This window comes from Salvia hispanica, chromosome 3 (genome assembly GCF_023119035.1).
Source record: "Salvia hispanica cultivar TCC Black 2014 chromosome 3, UniMelb_Shisp_WGS_1.0, whole genome shotgun sequence".
NCBI lineage: Eukaryota > Viridiplantae > Streptophyta > Magnoliopsida > Lamiales > Lamiaceae > Salvia > Salvia hispanica.
In genome coordinates, this window is record NC_062967.1 from 37,592,137 (window position 1) to 37,612,609 (window position 20,473).

At 33.0% G+C, this 20,473-nt stretch overlaps 1 protein-coding gene, 1 long non-coding RNA gene and 1 pseudogene across 2 annotated transcripts; 1 reads left to right on the forward strand and 2 right to left on the reverse strand.

The window, feature by feature from the left end:
• Window positions 1-156: 156 nt before the first annotated feature.
• LOC125210074 lies at window positions 157-1,817 on the reverse strand (annotated as a pseudogene).
• Window positions 1,818-2,667: 850 nt separating this feature from the next.
• Window positions 2,668-4,476, reverse strand: LOC125216771. The gene is made up of 2 exons (XR_007175456.1): window positions 4,239-4,476; window positions 2,668-3,953 (listed from the first exon to the last, which is right to left on the reverse strand). It is a non-coding gene; the product is annotated as an uncharacterized LOC125216771 (long non-coding RNA).
• Window positions 4,477-16,022: 11,546 nt separating this feature from the next.
• Window positions 16,023-19,108, forward strand: LOC125211027. Its single transcript, XM_048110700.1, has 6 exons — window positions 16,023-16,308; window positions 16,429-16,484; window positions 16,575-16,653; window positions 16,740-16,878; window positions 17,615-17,751; window positions 18,650-19,108. The coding sequence occupies exons 1-6, from the start codon at window positions 16,139-16,141 to the stop codon at window positions 18,723-18,725; spliced, it is 657 nt and encodes a 218-aa protein (XP_047966657.1). The 5' UTR covers window positions 16,023-16,138; the 3' UTR covers window positions 18,726-19,108.
• The last annotated feature ends 1,365 nt before the right edge of the window (window positions 19,109-20,473 follow it).

The following is a 20,473-nucleotide window of genomic DNA, read 5'->3' on the forward strand; positions in this document are numbered from 1 at the left end:
TTCACACGTTTTCAACAAGAATATGTTGAAGTTTGATCAGCTCAATCTGGAATCTAAGCTTTAATTAGATAACTGTTTCTCTAGATAGGTATGCATTGTGAATTGTGATTTTGTTGGATGTGAAATTGATGATGATGACAGTTACAAACACCGAAATTGGAGGCTAATCGAAGACAGTTTATTTCTGCAAACATACTATTGAATTGAATTACATATTGAAATTGCATTGAAAAATTGAAATATGTGAAGTAGAGAATTAATTTGGCGTTGTTGAGCTTTTCTGGGGAGGGGATTAGGCCATTAGGGCACACTTGATGTGGAGAAATCAGTGAAGAACATTGTGTTTTCTTGTTTTGCAGCTGTGAGAGCCGGTGGAATCGGAGGCGAGCTCACACCCAAAACTCCCTCAAGGATCTGCACAACCCGGCTCATTGACGGTCTCGTGTTTTCATCGCGTTGAACGCACCAGCAAGCGACTTTGCATAGTGTCGACACCTCTTCTTCGTCCGCGTCCCTGTTCAGTAAAGGGTCTAGAAGACCAAGCATGTCGCCTCGATTCACGATCACACTTGCAGCCAATGAAGGGAAGAAGCTGTTAGCAATATCATCATCCGTGTTTCACGAGCTCAAACAGCAACATCCCATAGCTGTAAACATCTGCTTTGGCTGTGATGGCGACTCCTGTTAACCACTCTGGTGCGAGGTAGCCTCTAGTTCCTCGCATCGTTGTGAGTGAATGATGCAGTCCCTGCACTCCTCCATCTATTCCCAGCGCGATCTGATACCTCGTTCCCCACCCCAAAACTTTAGACTCGTCGGCTTTGAAGAGATGCAGGTACTCATAGACTAACAACAACTGCTTCGCACCTTCACGACATAAACCAAGAAGCCTAACAAGATTCACGTGTTGGATCGTGCCAATGGCCCCGACTTCTGCCCTGAACTGCTTCTCGCCTTGGCTAACGCTCTCGAGTTTCTTCACAGCCACAACGGTTGAATCAGGTAACCAAAGCCCCCTCCACCCAACTTATCTGAGAAATTCTTAGTTGCATTCTGCAAATCTTTGTATTTGAAGGCAACCAAAGAACCCTCCACCACTTTATTAGTCCTAATACTTTGTCTCCGCCTCTTCCACAGTACAGCCACGACTGCTGACATGACGACCAACACCGCCACGGAACAACCCACCGCAGTGGCAATTTTAACACCCTTATCGCTCATTTGGCATCGGAAAATTGAGGAAGTAGCAGAAAGTCTAATGTAGATACTTCTCCCACTGCTGTTTCCTTCACCAACCCATTGCAGATTCAAAATCCCTCCTTCCCAAAGCGAACATCCGCCTTCATCATATGCATAAGCCGTGCAAGAGCAATCACTTAAACAGCCTGATTCACAATCGCCTCTGCTCTCGACTCTCCACAGTCGAGAGCCCGGTCTCATCAGAAACTCATCTTTTGATTCTTTTCCCTCCCCCCACACACCAATCCATCCTCTCTCACACAACCACCAGAGGGCTCATTGCACACACCAAACTCACCTTCAAACCTATGCTTGAATCCCTCCAAACAACTACAGATTGGCAGTGAGGGCTCATTGCACACACCAAACTCCCCACAATATGCAGGAACTTCACACTGCCTCGGCCTAAACCAATACCCGAGCCAGCCAGACTCTGTCCACACTTGCTGCTTCAACTGCCCCGTGACATCCAAGAACTGCCTTGCGATAAATGACGGATCGCGAATCATGAACGAGTAGCTCTCGTTCTCATTGTCAACGTACGTGAAGTGGTAGCCTTGCCTAATCGCCGTCCTCATTTACGGCACTCCACTGAAAATCACACCATCCCAAGCTCCATAGCCCAATACTGCTCACTCTTCCTCCTCATTATATATTGGCTATTGTTGATCCATCTCCAATGTGAACAGTCCAGGAGCAGGATCCTCTGAGTTTCTCCATGATGTCAGAAATTGCTTCTTTTTAGTAATCTTGTTATACCCAAGTCTTGCACCAGGCATCCATATATGAGAAGGGTTATCAAAACTCTCCCATAAACCCGAGCCCAACCCGTGTCTTAAAACCAAGTTCCCATAGTCAAGAAGCAAAACAGATGCAGAACTTGTTGAGTTGGTGCTTAAGCTAGTTGACCAGACCTCGATCTGGGATTCGTTTACGAGCACCAGATTACCTTGTGAAACCTTGAGTAGGGCAGAGTTCTTGTCTGAAATAGGAGCTTCTCTATTTGCAACCCAGACCACGGTTTTGTCAGTGATTTTTCTGTACCATATGCCTATGTAGTAGTGCTTGGAAGAGTTACCTGGAGAGAAGAACCCGAGCTCGAATTCGCCACCCGAGGAAATGATGGTTTGATCGCCGGAGAGAGTTTGGTTTGGTGAAAGGGTGTCAGATGCATGGGACAAAAATGTGGTGTTGATGAAACAGAGGATGATCAGAGCAAGAATCGCATTAGTATAAGCTCTCTCTCTCTCTCTCTCTCGAGAGAGAGAGAGAGAGAGAGAGTGGAGGACTTGAAGGGTGAAATTGTGGGCAAAGGAGATGTTAATATCAAAGGTTCTTGTATTGCGGGGGCTCACTAAATTGATTGTGAAATTAGCCTTAATATCAAAGGTTCTTAATTCTTTTGCCAAGTTTTGAATACAAAATACATCACGCCGAAGTATATATTGTGATACATTTGGATTGAATCTGAAAGAAATAGTACAAAATTCTACTATCACTAAAAAATAGTTTCTAATGAAACAAACTTACAAAAATCTATAAAAGTACAAAAATATTCCTAATAAAAACATAATAACCGAACATTGTGAATTCCCAATGTTTTGAGTGAAAAAAAGCTTGGGATGTAAATAGTGGTACTAGGAAAGTAATAATAGTAATATTGATGAAGAAAACTGCGTCCAGCACAAGCTTTGGTGTTTTTGGAGTAGATAAATAATCCACCATGGCCAGTAAAAAACAAGTCGTCATTCGTCAATACTTTGAGCGGAGTTGTATAGAATGTTGGTGACTTGAAGTCATATTCCTTTATCCAAGAGCTTGCATCTCCATAGTTGTGCATCTTCCAAATTTTGGCAACATATCTAGGATATGATGTATCGCATAAACATAGGCGATCCTCTAAAATGTATAGGCGATATCCCAAATATAAGAAAGCCAAACGTTTATCCTCGGGATGAATCAACATACGCGGATCAAGGGGTGGAAGAGGAAAACTGGTAAACAACTCTGTTTCAAGATCAAAGCAACAAACTAAAAAATTATTCTCTAAATCACAAGCAACCCAGTGAATGTTTCCGTTAAAAAATATAGCATAATCAAATGATGGTCTAAGTGTAACTGAGTCCCGCAATTGCATTGTTGTAGGCAATCTAGTTGTCAGTGGTGCTGGGATCCTTCTCCACGAAGAGTCAGATTCTCCTCATAGAGTGTACACATGAGAAAACCTAGATTCATCAATGCACAATATCTTATATTGTCCACTTAATTTGCTCACTCCAAATCCATAAAGACACCTCCGAGTAGGTAGAGGAGGAAGCTCAGTATATTCGCAAGTCATTGGGTTGACTACGAAAAGAGCATCAAGATTATCATCTAATCCATCCCACAACAAAAGCAAACCATTAACTGAACTAATTACCAAACGATGGTGAGGAGGAGTTGAAGGGAGACAGTAGAATCGGAAAAGTGGCTGGCCGTCCTCATCAGCGACTCCATACCCTGTCTTGTCAGGATTAACAAAGGCCATCAATTGTTTTGGAGTCCCAAACTGATCCTCTTCTATTAGATTGCGCCATGACTTACAAACACACCTGCACCTCATAAGGCATCTGATCGGGAGTCTCATAAGGATCTCTCCCCATATTTCTTGGGCTATCCATATTTCTTGCAAACCTTTCTTGGAAGGATCTCTCTCCATATTACTTTGACGGCAGCTTAAGAAAAGTAAGAATAAATTAGGGATAGGAACAAGATAGCTTCGTACATATTTATAGATATTCTTGTATCAAATATTCTTGTATCAAATCCTAATGGGACATGGAAATAAATTAAATCAGGAATATAATTAAGGAAGATAAAATTCATACATATTTATAGATATTCTTATATAAATAAATTAAATCAGGAGTATAATTAAGGAAAATAAAATTCACATCAAATCCTAACAACCTAAGGAGAAGAACGTGGGCCGAGCAAACAATTCATGTAATGTAACTAACCTTCGATTCTTCGCCGCCGGAGATCAGATTAGAGGAGTCAAGGCGCCGCCGATCAGCCTTGAAAACGACGACGGAGGGATCAGAAGCTGAACTCAGATATCGAACTCAGATATCGAAGAACAGATTTGGCGATGGCGTTGGCGATGCCCATGGAGAGGAGTGAATGTGCGTGCCCTAGCCCCCAAATTCAAGAATAAGAAAGGAATTTTAATTTTTCATTTTAGTAACTTTAAATAGGTCGGGTTGTGTTAATGGGCAGTGTATATCAGAATATTCTGTTATATAAACAATTCGAATACTTAATCAAATACGAAAAGTCGTGTAAGTAGACCCGGAAATTTATTCCGTGGGTTTTGGGTATATCCAATCCCGACACTTTACCAGATGTGTTTCGGGTATCCAAAATTCGTATTAGGGTACCCGACTAATACCCGATTAATTATATATTTGTGATAAATATTTTTATTTAGTAGAGCCTATGGCCCGTAGGGTAAATCTAGAATAAATTTATTTAATCATATGTAGATTTATGACAAAAAATTTCTTTATTTTAAAATTAAATGGTGTCTATTTGTCTAATATCAATTATATGGAGTATATATATATATATATATATATATATATATATGTGGTCTTGTTAGGTTGAGATTATTTAGCTAAATTGAGAAATGAGATGCAATATGGGCCACTAATCCATAAGATTAAGGCATAGTTTGGTAGCTTTATAAAATAATCCTAAGTTAAATTATATCCATATAAATTATCTTAATAAATGTGATTACTAATCTATTCTACACGTTTGGTAGACATTAAGAAATATCAGTTTTATTTTTTATGTTGTTTGATAGTGTTTCTAAAATAATAGATAAAATAGATAATGACAATATTATTATTTAATTAATTTCATAAATTAAGGTTAATTACAGAAAAAGATAACATCCACTGTTACGGTAGCTTCTTCTCCATTACTCCACTCTCTCAACTCTCCATTATTCATTCCATCACTCCACTTCTCACCCATTTTAATCCCACTCTCTCCACTCCATCGATCTCCTCCAAATTTTGTATAAATAGAACTCTCCCATTTGCTTAATAACAGTTCAACAAAAATTGCAGGAGGTATACAATAAGCAGATTGTTATTGCCGAGAAGTGTAGAGGATGGAAAACAGATTGTTATTGCCGAGAATCTATCTCAAAGGCTTCTAGTGAAAAGGAAGCCGATGTATTTTGTTGATGCAATAAGCAGACTGAATGAGGAACAGATTAATTCTGTGAAGGAGTTGGGTTTCGAGAGTGTCCTACATTTCAAAATCGATTACATTCCCAGCAGATTAGCATTAGCATTATCAAAAAAATTTGATGAAAATAAGTGCAAGATAAAGCTTAATAATGAGAAAAAAAATTCATATCACTGAAGAGGATGTGGAGCTTGTATATGGATTTCCAAGAGGTGACATTAATTACTCCAGAGATAAGTGTAAAAGTAATGCAGCTTTCATGAGGAAGATAGCAGAGAAATGTGGTACGAAACCAGCAAGCGTGAATCATAGTTGAAGATGTTATGTTGGAAGATCTTCAAGGAGGAAGACAGTTCAAGAGGATGTTCTTGGTCTTACTAGAATCAACATTGATTGAGCAATCAACATGTGGAATGGTAAAATCTAAGATTGGAGAGATAATTGATGATCTGGATAACGTGAGGAATGTCAATTGGTGTTCATATATAATAACAGTGCTCAAATTTGTAAAACAAAATTGGTCGATCACAGAGAAGAATGCCTTTGCTGGACCACTTTCCTTCCTTATGGTATGTTTTACATTTTGCATTACAGATTATTAACATGATTACATTAGGTTGTATGTGTAGTTGATATAGATTGTACTATAGTTAACATAAGTTGTATTAGTTATTTAAGTGGCTTGTGTATAGAGTTGACACTGCAGACTAGTAATTTATATGCATTTTTTAACTTATGTAGCTCTGCTACTTATAAGTAATCTCTTCTATTCTGTTGTTCTTTTAAATATTTTGATACAATGCACATGGAACACACATGCATAGGTATTGCTATTTCACAAGTGTAATTCGTATTTTTGGTAAGGTTGAGATCTGAATGGGATGTTGAGGGGAATGGAGGTGACCTTCATTGATAATTATTAATGACGTCATTAGTAATAAATATGGTATGCATTTGATTGGTTGATGCAACCATCCATCATCATAAATGACTTTCCCCACCAGCCTGTTTTTGCTATTCTTCTTAACTTCATAATCGCCAGCTTTCATTTTCTTATGGGTAGTGATTCAGATGCCATAATATGCTTATGGTTTTTTTCCATAAATATAATATAGATTTTGACTAATATATTCTTAATAGTGTAATTATGGATAATTCTAATTTTAGGGGATTTTAATGTGAAGAATTTCAGTTAATATGGTACATTAATGTGATGTCTGATTAACATAACCACACATATTTTCATTTTTTTTTCTTTATATATCTGTATTTTCTTGAGAGTATATATTCTACAAAATTACAAATTTTCTACTTATTTAAAATTGTAATAATTAAAAAATCAAATTTAAAAATAAAAATTAAAAATTATGAAATTCTTATAATTAAAAATGTGAACTCAATTATTATTAATATACTATTATTTCTCAAATTTTAATTTATTGCATGAAGAATTAAGCTAAGACTCTAGTACTATATTTTATAAAAAAGAGTAAATATTAAATATGAAGCTTTGAAATATTAAATAAATGAGTTTAAAATGTGATAATTTTTTTGATAGAGGTTTGTAAAGTTCCAAAATTAAGAATTTATATAATTTAATATTATTTTAAAAAGTAAAGAATTAATTATAAAATTTTTAAAATTTTGAACTCAAAACCTTAAATTCAATTAGTATGAATAAATCATATCGTATCAATTTTTTAAAATTATTGCATGATAGCGAAATGAGCCAAGAAGTTTATTTATAAATAAAAGAAAATTATTAATTATATATCTTTAAGATATTGAATAACAAGTTAAGAATTAAGATCATGTGATTATATTTTGATCGAGATCCAATTATAACGTTCCCAAAAATTAGACATTTACAGAAATTAAAATTTGGAAAAAGTACATAAAAAAAACTCAAAATTATGAATTCTTATAATCAAAACTGTAACCTCATTTAGAATTAATATATCTTATATCAAATATAAATGCGTTACATGTAATATTGAATTGAACTAAGGATTCTAATATTTTACAACAAAAAATATAAAGTATAACTGTATATTTTTAAATAAACATATAGTACTGTATTAATTTTAAGCATTCGAAATTTTAACATTTTTGAATATATGTTTAATTATTTTGTCATTATTAACGAAAATTGTTGACATTTTTTCTTATCTTTTTAATTCATTTGTTTTTAAAGCACATGTAAAAAAATGATATGGATCAATTAATTTAAAGCTGTGGGTCCCAGCTAAATCCATATATATTTCCGTTAATGAAGCACTCTTATGGAGTAGATCTTAACTAACACTCCTTGATTAGATAATTATATATGTAGGGGCAATAAGGTATATTGATAAACTATAATTTTAATAAAAAATAAAATTAAATACAAAATTACTAATTACACCCTATTACGGCAATGCCATTATGTCTCCAAAACATTTCTCTTTTCTTATTTGGGATGAGGGGACAAATTCCAACTCCATACTCGTTTCTAGGTCAATCCTGAGGAGCACTAGATAAAATAATTTCTTTCACTAAAAAAACTACACATGCAATTAAATATGCTAATGTGTATTTTTAAATATATTACTATATATATAAAAATTATCTTTATTCTTGGTGTCCAATTAATTAAAATTAAGAAAAACATATGAAAGTGTCCCAAAAGATGTTAATTGACAAATATGTCTTTAACTCAAGGACGCCTTTGCCTTTCTTTGCGCTTTACATTTCAAAAAAATTCAATACAAATAGTTGTGTCTCTAATTTTATGTCTTTATAAGATGAGTTTGTTGTACCGTTAATGTCTTTTATAGATTGTCGAGTCATAAATTAATGTTATGTGCATAAATTTATTCAATATTGTATTTTGATTATATATATAGTTTATAGTTCAAGCGCTTGAGGTCTGGGGAGAGATTGGGCCTAGATCACGATTGGGCCGCTAATGTGATATTGTTTGTTGACCATGCCGTGTACTTTTTCCTTTTTTGTATTTTATATTTCCTTTTTTATCTCATTTAATTTTATAATATTTTAAATTTTAATTATGATAAAAAAATATAAGAAATTATCCATAAAGAAATCGCTCATTTTTCTAAGTAGCTTGTACAAATTTATGTGCAACAATCACTATTACCAAATTGAATTTCTAGAGTGTATTTTCAAAACTAAAATTTAAGAGCTAAAATTTATATAGTCCGTGATTTTTTCGGAAAGCCCCTGTATATATAGTGGTATCATTCTGGTATTAATAAATTGAAAATTAAATGGATTATCTATAGTTGTACTTACCCTCACATGTCATGTCATGTGGGGTGCGATCATATCATAACTCATATTTATGTGATAACCTAATAACCCTATCATTTTATGGGTCAAAAGTATCATTTTTACTAAAAATGATATTTATACATGATAAAATGATATTTTTTCAGCATGCATAAAATGATACTTTTATTCCATAAAATGATATTCTGTTCCATAAAATGATATTTTTTGTCCATAAAATGAGGATTATTAGGTTATCACCATAAATATGGGTTATGATATGATCACATCCCCATGTCATGTAATATAAACTAATTGTTCATGAATAAGTGATATTTAATCTCGGATGTTAGTAATTTACTAGTATCACATCTGTGCGATGCACAGATTAAATATTTTAAAATATTAATTTTAGATTGTAAATTAATTAATAAATTTAGAAACAATATCATTATATCAAAAATAATACATCCAAATCTAAAAATTTCGTTATCTAATAATATAATTTAATCATTCTATACAAAAACTCAAAATAAATTAAGTCAATTATTTAATTTTTATGTATTTTTAAGTCATAAGTAGAACTATGCGTTTCTTATTTACTAAAGGATAAACATATATGAAAATAACACCAAATTTTTTTTATATTGAATTGATTTGCTATGAATGTAATTTTAAATGTAAAAAGTATTAACACTATAAAATATTTAGGTTGTATAACTATTGATTTAATAATATCCAAAAACATATACACACGAAGCATCTCCAATCTAAAATTCTACGAAACAATATACAAAAACTATATTAATGCAACAGGAATCTGTCCTACGGTATTTTCCATTTGCTCAAGATATGAATCTATAACACTTTCCCATAGTGGACAACAAACTATATTAAGCCTGCAACTAAAGCAACTCAAAAAATTATAATCCCTCCGTCCCACTTTAAGAGTCCCGTTTGAGTTCGGCACGAGTTTTAAGAAATGTAAAGGAAAGTTGGTGAATAAAGATAGTGGAATGTGGGTCCTACTTTTTTATATTAGTTTTATAATAAAATGTGAGTGGAAAAAGGGTAGTGGAATATGGGGCCTAATACCATTTATGGAATATTCCAACCTGGACTCCTAAAGTGGGACACCCAAAAATGGTAAACCGAGACTCCTAAAGTGTGACGGAGGGTGTATTAAATAAAAAATATAAACAAAATGATGTTTCAATACTCATTGCGAATCAACAATCTTAATATCGATGAACCGAGAATTAGATTGTGTGATAAGCTTGTCGAGGTCGACAACAACACCAATTATATCTACAAAAATTAGACACCGAGACAAGATAAATAAGTACATAATATTAATAACAATAGTAGCAACAACAACAACAACAACAATAATAATAATAATAATAATATAAAAAATTTACCAAAAAGTGCATATCCAGCAACATTTTCAATCTGCATTTGATAGCATATAAATGGTTTTAGACGAACAAACAAAAAGAACGTAATAGGAAAAAAAAAAAAAAAAAAACAACACCATGCATACGATCATGGAAAATACATTCCAAGTAAATGACATTTGTTTTATCACCATATTTAGTCAATTCAAAAATACGCACACACCGACTTTGGTAACTAATTTGGTAGTACTAGGCTTTAGATCACGAAGGAATGTGAATTCCATGGTTTAGAAAATTCTTCTTTCTCCAGAGGATTCATGCTCAAATAAGAGAAGATAAGAAGGAAATGAACCCTAGAAAATAATAGATATTTATAGGGAAACAAAAAAACATAAAAAGTTATCCTAAACCCTAACCCACCGTACATCACAAAAATAAAAAAGGCCTAATTTATCTAGCTAATAATGACAATTAAAATAAATAAAATTGTGGTTTAGTTAGAGACCCTAAAACTTCCATTTCAATTGAATAGTCATTAATGATTATTTAGAGAAATTAGTGCTGATGGTTTAAAAAACGCCTAAAGAAGTTTATTACTCTTTCAAAATAATCAATGACATAATTAAATTGCTTTTAATTGGTTAGTCATTTCAATTGAATAGCGATCATTTTATTGCTAATTAAAAATAACGCATAGAGAAGTTTTCTGTTGTTTTCATATAATCAATGGTAATATAACATTTAATTAGTATAACACCAAATATAATGGTTTTAAGAATTTGTAAATGTTCATTATTAAAACAATTGTAACAGAATTTATAAGTAAATATTCACATTCAAGCCCAAAATTTATAAGTATTTAAGTTTGAACCCAAAATTTATAAATATTCAAAAATAAGACCAAAACTCGCTTTTTATATATGTATAGATTAAAAAATTAAGTGGTTTGACTATCGTCGCAACATATGTGTGCGCATCAGGCTTTTTTTTAGGCTGCGTTTGGTAGCTATGTTTCGCCAAGATAAGAGATTAATCTGGGTTTATTTGTGTGTTTGGTAGTTATGTTACCAAACATACTAGCCCATGTTTTGTATCCGGCCCGCACAAAGTCCAACTAAAATCCTATGTTTTAATCATATTTGTAACTACCAAAAATCTTATGTTACTTATCATGGAAGCCTAGTTAATTTTAGGAAAATACATATTTACCCATAACTTAAAAATTTGCAAATCCTAATCAAAACATGAACGCCTCAGTCACTTCACAAAAATTGCGAAAAGAAGTTCTTCCACAATTCTCTCATTCTGCCTCCCTCCATTTCTTCCGGCGACTCAACCCTCCGGCGACTCCATTTCTTCCGGCGAATCCATTTCTGAATCAAGCTCAACAGAGACTGAAATCTCTCCCCCTGCGTCGCCAAGTTCCCCACCACACTTTGTATCCTCCCCCTATACTCCTCAGTCTATCATACCTCATCCTTAATCAATGCTTTCGGAAAACTTGATAAAAATATGCACATACAAAAAATTGTCCAAAATAATCAAAGCTTAGTCAATGCTTATGCTTTGATTATTGTCCAAATAAATCAAGATTCTGGATTGGCATGTGTCAATACAAAATTGACAATATATGGAGTCAAATTGCTATCCAAAGATCAACAAAATTTTCGATGGGGAAGGAAGTGCATATGGAGCAGTAGAAGTATTATGCAAAACAAAACATTTCATAGATGATGAAAACGAAATGACAAATCCAAAGTGCTAAAACAGAGAGAGGCTGCGGCCGTTAATTTTATAGGGAATATTAGGGCAACATAAGGAAAATTTAGGAATTAAATTAAATTAATGAGGATAATTTTGATAATTATAATTTTAATCCTTATTTATCACTTGTTGCACCAAACACTTGAATAAGATAACTCATAATTTTCTTTATCTATCAAACACCCAAATATATTTTTTAACTAATTGAAACTATGATAATTATCATAAATTGTATCATGTCTAGTCAAAACATGACATAGGATACTTTTAGTAATATTTTTTCTTGTTTTAATTAACTTTTATAGGCGACTTAAGCAAAAGTCCCTTGTAATAAGAGAGAAGCTAATGAGTATCGACTCCAAACGAGCAAGGGCTCGTGCCCCTCTATAGAACTGAGGGCCCAATCACAGAATACAAGCTAAATTCAAACCCATTTTAACTAAGATCTAAAGATTCAAGCTTTGTCAATTTCACAAATCCACTCTAGATAAACTCTTCCCCAAAATATGAATTTTCGGGATCATATTCTCTTCATGGAGAGGTATGGTTTGTGGTAGATGATGAAGAAAATATTGTGAAGCTATTATTTTTCCTATAAATTATACTCCTTCTGTTCCGATTAATTGTCACTCTTTGACCGAGCATGAATTTTAAGAAATGCAAAAAAAATTGATTAAAAAAGTTAGTGGAATGTGAGACCAACTTTTTATATTGGTTTTATAATAAAATGTGAGTGGAGTGACGAGTTAGTAGAATGTGAGACCTACTTACCATTTATGGTAAAAATGGAGTGTGACAATTATTGAGGAATGGACCGAAATGGAAAAAAGTGACAATTAATCGGGGACTGGGGGAGTAATTGTTTCGAATTCGCCTTATTTTATCAGCACGAGGGAGAGGAGGCGGAGGAGCTCAAGCGGCCTTATCCCGATAGCATTGGGGATGATGGAGAATTCGTTGGGAGATTTGAAAAAAATGATATTCTTTTCTTCTATGAAAAAAAGTCCGGAAAGATTGTCATTTAAATCACAATTTTTGGTTGCCTTAAAGACTTCTAGTCAATCCCGTAACTTATAAAACTAGTTAATTAAATCATAACCACATAATTAAAATTTTGATGAAATTTATTGTGATTTTTGTATTTTTTGTCATTATATGTACACAAATTAAATAATAATAATAATAATAATAATAATAATAATAATAATAATAATAATAATAATAATCTAAAACCGACCCTAATAATCAAGAACAATGCTAAATTTATCCAAAAGTTAACCCAATATTATGATTTAAATGACAATTTTCCTAAACAGTCTCATTTATGGACAATAGGAATTATTGAGAAATTAGTAAAATAATAAAGTGGGAGAAAAAATAGATAAAGTAGGAAAGAGAAATAAAAAAGATAAGAGAGAGAATGTGAAAAAGTAATAGAGTATGAGATAACGTTTATAATTTTAAAATGAGATATTTTTTTTGGATACACAAAATGACTAAATGAGACTATTTTTTTAGACGGATGAAGTACTACTTCCTAAGTCCTCTAATTATAAAAACTCTATTCATTTTGTATTAAACCCTATAATTAGAAATTTTCTTTCTATCTATCTTTTGTATTACTAATTTTGCATTAAAAAAATAATTCAAAGTTCTTATTTTTCAGGATGGGATGGGATGAGAATATATTTTAATTAATTTATTGTAAGAAATAGTAGTATAAAATACTCCGTATAAAATATTGATTTAAAATTAATTATCCACATAGACTTGTCAGAGTTCGACATCTGCGAATATTTGCCGACAAGAGGCGGATTGACAATTGGAAAAATTACACAATTTCATCCAATCACTCTAACTACTCCTATATTTTATGTTCATCGATAAATTAGAAAATGCAAGTTGAAGATTTTAGCAGTTAGTATTACTCTTTTTAATTACTGAAATTTCATTTCAAGTATGTATATTTTTAAATTTTTAGTGAACTCTATACTTTCAGATTATTTGCAATTTATAAGAAGGAATTTAAAATAAGAGTGAACTACAAAAATAGTTCTTGGACTATGCGTTTATCTCGTCAATGAACTCTGGACTTTAAAAATATCCCCAGACAACCTTGAACTAAGCGTTTATCTCGAAAATGGTCATTTTTCACTGTTTCGTGACGAAAGTACCCTTTTAGGGGATTTTGGAGGGTTGGGGCAATTTGGTCTTTTTACATTTTAAATCTGATATTATTTCAAGTATGTACTAAATCTGATATTATTTCAAAATTATCATTTTTCTTCCCTCATCCTTCACTTTGTTTCTTTATTTCAATATTAGATTTAATTTTATAAAATTAAATTTAAAATTTTAATTTTAAATATCAATAAAAAATTTTAATTATTAAAATTACTATTAAATAACAAATTAATAGTTTTAATCAATATTTGATAGTGTCTAATATTTAATCAATAAGGTACGACGACACCTTAGATTTAATCAATATTTAATAGTTTTAATCATAAATAGATCATATAACACGATTTATTCCGAAATAAATATGCATCTAATGTATAGGAGAATTTGACTAAAAATATTATGAAGTTGACTAAATCGTGTTATATGATCTATTTATGATTAAAACTATTAAATATTGATTAAAACTAAGGTGTCGTCGTACCTTATTGATTAAATATTAGACACTATCACATATGGATTAAAACTATTAATTTGTTATTTAATAGTAATTTTAATAATTAAAGAAAATTATTGATATTTAAAAATCAAAATTTAAAATTTAATTTTATAAAATTAAATCTAATATTGAAATAAAGAAACAAAGTGAAGGATGCCAAAAGAGAAGAAGAATGATAATTTTGAAATAATATCAGATTTGGTACATAATTGAAATAATATCAGATTTAAAATGTAAAAAGACCAAATTGCCCAAACCCCTCAAAATCCCCCAAAAGGGTATTTTTGTCACGAAACAGTGAAAAAGACCATTTTTTAGATAAACATTTAGTCCAGAATTATCTGGAGATATTTTTAAAGTTCAGGGTTCATTGGCGAGATAAACGCATAGTCCAGGAACTATTTTTGTAGTTCACTCTTAGAATAATAAGAGCCAGAAATAATGAAATTGAAAAGGAAGAGACAAGCAAGTGGTGTGAAAGATCAAACTGAGGTGCACCTAAAAAAATACTGCCTTTCTGAAAATATCAATAATTAACACCTAAAAAAATACTGCCTTTCTGAAAATATCAATAATTAACTTCTTCATATTATTGTTACAGTAATAATTCTAATTTCTGATTTATGGATTCCAACAACGCTTTACCATGATCATTATTCATTTTATAGGAAATAAGCGAGGAGAAAAATATTCCAGAGAGATATTTTGTCTCTCTCCAAAGTCCAAATCGATTGGACCAGTTGTTCCCAAATTAGAATTTCTTCAATCAAGCCCATATAATTTAACAATAAATGATACAGTAAATCCCTATTTTCTGCCAAAGTTTCCACCAAAGTTCAATTCCCGCGGTATTTCTCTCTTTTCATCCACGGCTTTTTAAGATGTTGATAACTAGCCGCTTTACGATTTCCTGTTCAGTTAAGTTTGTTAATTTCAGAATTTTCATGCTGCTGATGGAAAGCTTAAGGATGCTAATTTATCGATGATTGTTTCTGAACTTCTTAGCTAGATTACTGTCGTCATATTAATTTCGATGTAGTATGCTTTTTGATGAATTTGACACCGTCAGTTTTTATGGTTTTTTTTTGTGAACTGTTGTTGCTGTGATCTGTTTAATGAACTTGGTCTCTAAAGAGAGAAATCAGTTCATTGAATCTGAAGATGTGATCTGAAATGAGACGGAGTCTATTTGCATAATTGAACTTCCGTCACCTGTACTGATGTTTTCTGATCGTGTTATTAGGATATTCACTGAAAGATAAATGTTTTCTTGCCTCTTTTGAATCATAATAATAAAAGGTGTTAATAGAAGCAGGATACGAATAAACGGAGAAAGAATTAAGACTTCCTTCCCTTTTAGGTTATATCTGCACAGCAAGACCTCCCCTTGTCTATGTTTCTCCTGGCTATCCACTTAATAACATGCTGTAATGCTTGAATGGATTGTAGTGGAAAGCATAGGTGAATCCCCCCTTCTCCATACTGAGGCTTATATGTCACCTTTGGCAATCAGCGAATTCTCGACTGATTGCCAAATTTGCCATATTAAATGAGTCCCGAGGGTTCATTGAAGCCCAGTAAGGCCTTGAATGGAGTGCACGGGGTTCACTTATTGCCTCACTCGCCATTTACAGTTCAGGAGATAAAGCCACATAGAGAATTGAATCGATCAGCTTGTGGAACTTCCAGCCTTAGCCGCAGCCAAGTGCCAGTACCTCTGTGAGTCTGTATTTAAATTTCACATTCATTGTTGGTCTTGTTTCTTATGCGCCATTTTATATGCAAACTTAGTAGTAAATAAGTTATTCTGTTGCTAACCTTAGGTACATTTTTTATCAGGAAACTTTGGCAGGAAAGACCAGCTTTCCTAAGGCCGATCCATTGCTGTACTAATGGTACTTTAATCTAATTGAAGTTCTACCAACTTGTCCTCATTTTACTTTTGGCCTTCAGTTTCTGAACTAATAGTTTTTTGCTCCTTTTAGGAGATAGAAGCCTTGCGGAAAGAGTTGTCAATGTGCTTACTTCACTTCCATTCATTGCCCTCGGGATTCAGGCCCCTAGGTGATTATGTCATATTATCACAGATAAATTAGCAGAAAGTTAAACAAAATTATGAGGTTGGTTAACACTTTTTTTGGCTGGTGCAGGAGAAATCTTAATTGTAAAATATACGCGAATTCTCTAATTGGGGTAGGAGTTGCATCAAGTTTGTACCATTCTTCAAGAGGGACATGGAGGAAGTATCTCAGATGGGCTGACTACACGATGATTGCCACATCAACATTGGTTGTTTAATCCTGTGGGTTTACATTTCTCTCAATTTATTTGAGTTACAGCCCTAATTTTTGTCTACTTTCTACCAAATAAGAAGTTATGTAGTTGGGTGTAAAAATTGTCAGGAACTAAGGATGAATGGATATTTTAAAGTCGATACAGAGTTTTTTTCAGTCAATAAAATTCGATTGTAGTATGTTAAGTCAATACAATTTTGTGTTCAAGATAATTAATTTGATACCAAAAGTTGACAAGTTCCTAATATGAACCACTATTTGTGAGAATGGTTAGCCATAGAACACATTCCATTACCTATAGTTTTCTAGTAAGGAAGGTGAGTCTTTTTAGTTTAATTACTTTATAGTGACTTGTACCATCTAGTCTATTGTGGTGTTTTATGCTCTCTCGCTTCTGCACTGTTGCAATATCAAGCCAAGAAAAAGTTTACTGAGTGCCCATACTTTAGGCTTTAGCTTTATATTCTTTCAGCAGAAAAATAATCAACATGATTGTCAAAACTAGTTTCTGGATATGAAAACCAGTCAAGAGGCCGACTAAAGAATGGTAAACTTCACATGTAGAACAGAAACTAATATAAGTTTTATCTCCGAACATCCTGATCACGTGCAAAGACAAATCTGTACACAAATAAAAGGGTATCTTTCATAAATTCTTTTATTGTTGCACTCTCTGTCACGCTGTTTATTTTCTTAGCTCACCCTCTTAAAGCGCACATAATTCCTTGCAGTGTTTAACAAGAGCACTTAGGAATGACAACTCAAAGTTGTTGATGGCCACATCTGCTCTGGTTCTACCGATACAGCCTCTGATGGTGACAACAGTTCACACAGGATTGATGGAGGCAACTTGCATCTTTATATACTGGTATTTAGTCAATGGAGATTGTAGATGTTTCTCATATTACAGTATTGTCTGCACTTGTGACCTATTCTCTAGCTTCATATAATTTTCAGGGGAAAGAAAAATATTTTAGTTACAGAGGCAAAAGAACACCCAGTGATTATAGTAACAGAGATTATGAAGGAAAATATTAGTTCAAATAGGAAATTTAACATGGATCTTTTGTATGTTGCTCAGATTTTTGCTATTAATTATTATCAGTCACTAATTATTTATGCCTCAATAAAAATTGCCTCAGACACACATAATTTTGATGATTATACGGTGTAACTTCAAATCTTGTTGCTCTCTCCCTCTCTGTGAGATTAGAGTGGCATGGTAATATATCTTGGCCAGCTTATCGTTAGCCCATTGGCAAACGGTCTTGAGTTTGGGGGTTTTCTTGTTTGTGCCTGAGGTAAAGAGAGATAAGAGCAGCATGTAATAAATACAGCAAGATATTCCACTTTTCTATAGGTATACTACTTCTTTAACTTAAGACTCATTGGGCAATCTTAATAGCATAGTTGAAGGTATTTGAAGTTAACTTTGCTAACTTTATTGAAGACAATCAATGAGTCCACATTCTATACTTGGATTGAAGCTTTTGGATTCAGGGGCATAATCTTGAGAACCCTTTTAAAAGATTTAACAGTTAAAGATAGGCTCCATTACAAATGCATGACCTACCTCTCTTTCATCATCGAAATATCATATTTCCAACTGCATCATGGATTATGTAATAAGGATATCTATGTTAATGACCATTTGAACTTGTAAGCTTGTTCTAAAAAAATCTGAACTGTAGATCCCTGGGCCGCAGTGAAATTTGGGTTGCAATAGCAAAGTCTTTGACAGGTATGACATTGGCTTATTTGTTTAGGTTGCATTTGAGAAGCGAGCTGTTGAAGATCCAGATCTCAGGGTGGCGCATAATGTGCATAAAATGTCATCAATAATAGGTGGTGCTCTTTTCATTTGTGAAGACTATTTTCCTGAGACCCCATATCTGCATGCTGGTTGGCATCTTGCTGCTGCTGTTGGAGTCGGCACTTGCAACAAACTCTTGGAGTAAGCATGCCTCTCCTTATTCATCCACAAAATTTGCCGAAAAATCATTATTTACGTGCATCTTGGAAGCCTTAGGATTTCTGTATACTAGAAGCACACTTCCACTCATATAATACGAGTATCTGTCTCATTAATGACTGTATTATCTGTATAATCAAGTAGTACTACACAATGGAGGCATTGCTTCCTTTAGATGAAGTGAGCAGTTTTGGAAGGTGAAAACTAAATGAAAATCAATTATTTATTGAATGACATTGTTATGTGGGCTCTATTGTTGATGTTTATTGTGCTGTAATTAATACAATATCTTCCCGCTATGTAATATACATGTGGTGTTGATTGTGTATGTACTTGAATCTTGTCAATGACATGTGGTCAAGAATCATCAGCTAAATGTTACTACATTTTCTCTTATTCTCTCATCCCTGAAGCTCCAGATGAAACACAATATGTGTAGGCAAAATTTTGAATGCATTCTGATGTATGGTGCATCTATCTCAGTTGGAGTTTATCATGACTAGAATTTAATGAGGAAAAGATGTATCGTAGTACACCTCATATATTTGTATGTGTGATATTCAATCAGTCAGTACTGACAAATAATTCAGTTGACAGATATTGATGCTATATATTTGAACTTGGATGATATAATAAATAAGTCTGCTTTTAAATCTCATCAGTATTTTTCTGTGGTTACGCCATCAAACAGCACAATTTGGAAATAGTACTTCCCCGTCTCACTTTCCTTTTTAGTTTGTCCCACTCAAGATGACTCATTACTAAAAAATGCAAACCCCTTATCTCTACTTTATTTACTCTATCTTACTTTATTTCTCCACCTAACACACAAAATAAAATTACATAAAATACCGCGCCGCCCAAGGAAGGTGCCATCTTCCTTGGGACGGAAGGAGCACTAAAAGATCTTGCATTGATTTGAGTAGGTATAAGCAGTTTTGATACGTTTGAACTCTATTTAAAATGAGTCGGTTTAGTTTGAGATTCGCAATACTAACTAAACAACTGGTTCCAACTGAAGTGGAACATTTCATTGATATCACCTTGTATTGTAAAAGATAGCTTTAAAATTTGCAGTGGCTAGAAGGTGAGATCAATTTATAACTATTTCACATTCTATAAATGCTACTAGTCCCTAGCTAGTTCTAGTCCCTTACAAAATGAGGATAACATATGGTCTGTTATAAGATTATAAAATTTTATACAGTATATAAACTTCTGTGATGTATAATCGCAATGTGTTGAAGATGATGAACGACCACATGTAATTTATGCTTGTTCACAATTACATCCCTTGTTCAATGGCCACAAATTTCCATCTCCGTTCTTAAGTAAATTAATATTATTTGTAAATAAAACCACAAAGATGGACATGATTTGTGACATTGATTGCTTATAAGATGGTGAAATATGGAAGTCTCGCATAAGAGAAATGAACGCAATTCTCGGCAACTTCTATATATGTCCATAAATCCAAACAAGATACACTAGCCTGGCCATATGAGTAAATCATATTGGGTTAATTAATACTACAAACTAGTTCAATGAGTTAATCTAGCTAGGAACCTTGTTTACTTATAAATACAATTAATTATCCTCCTATATGTAGTAGTAGTAG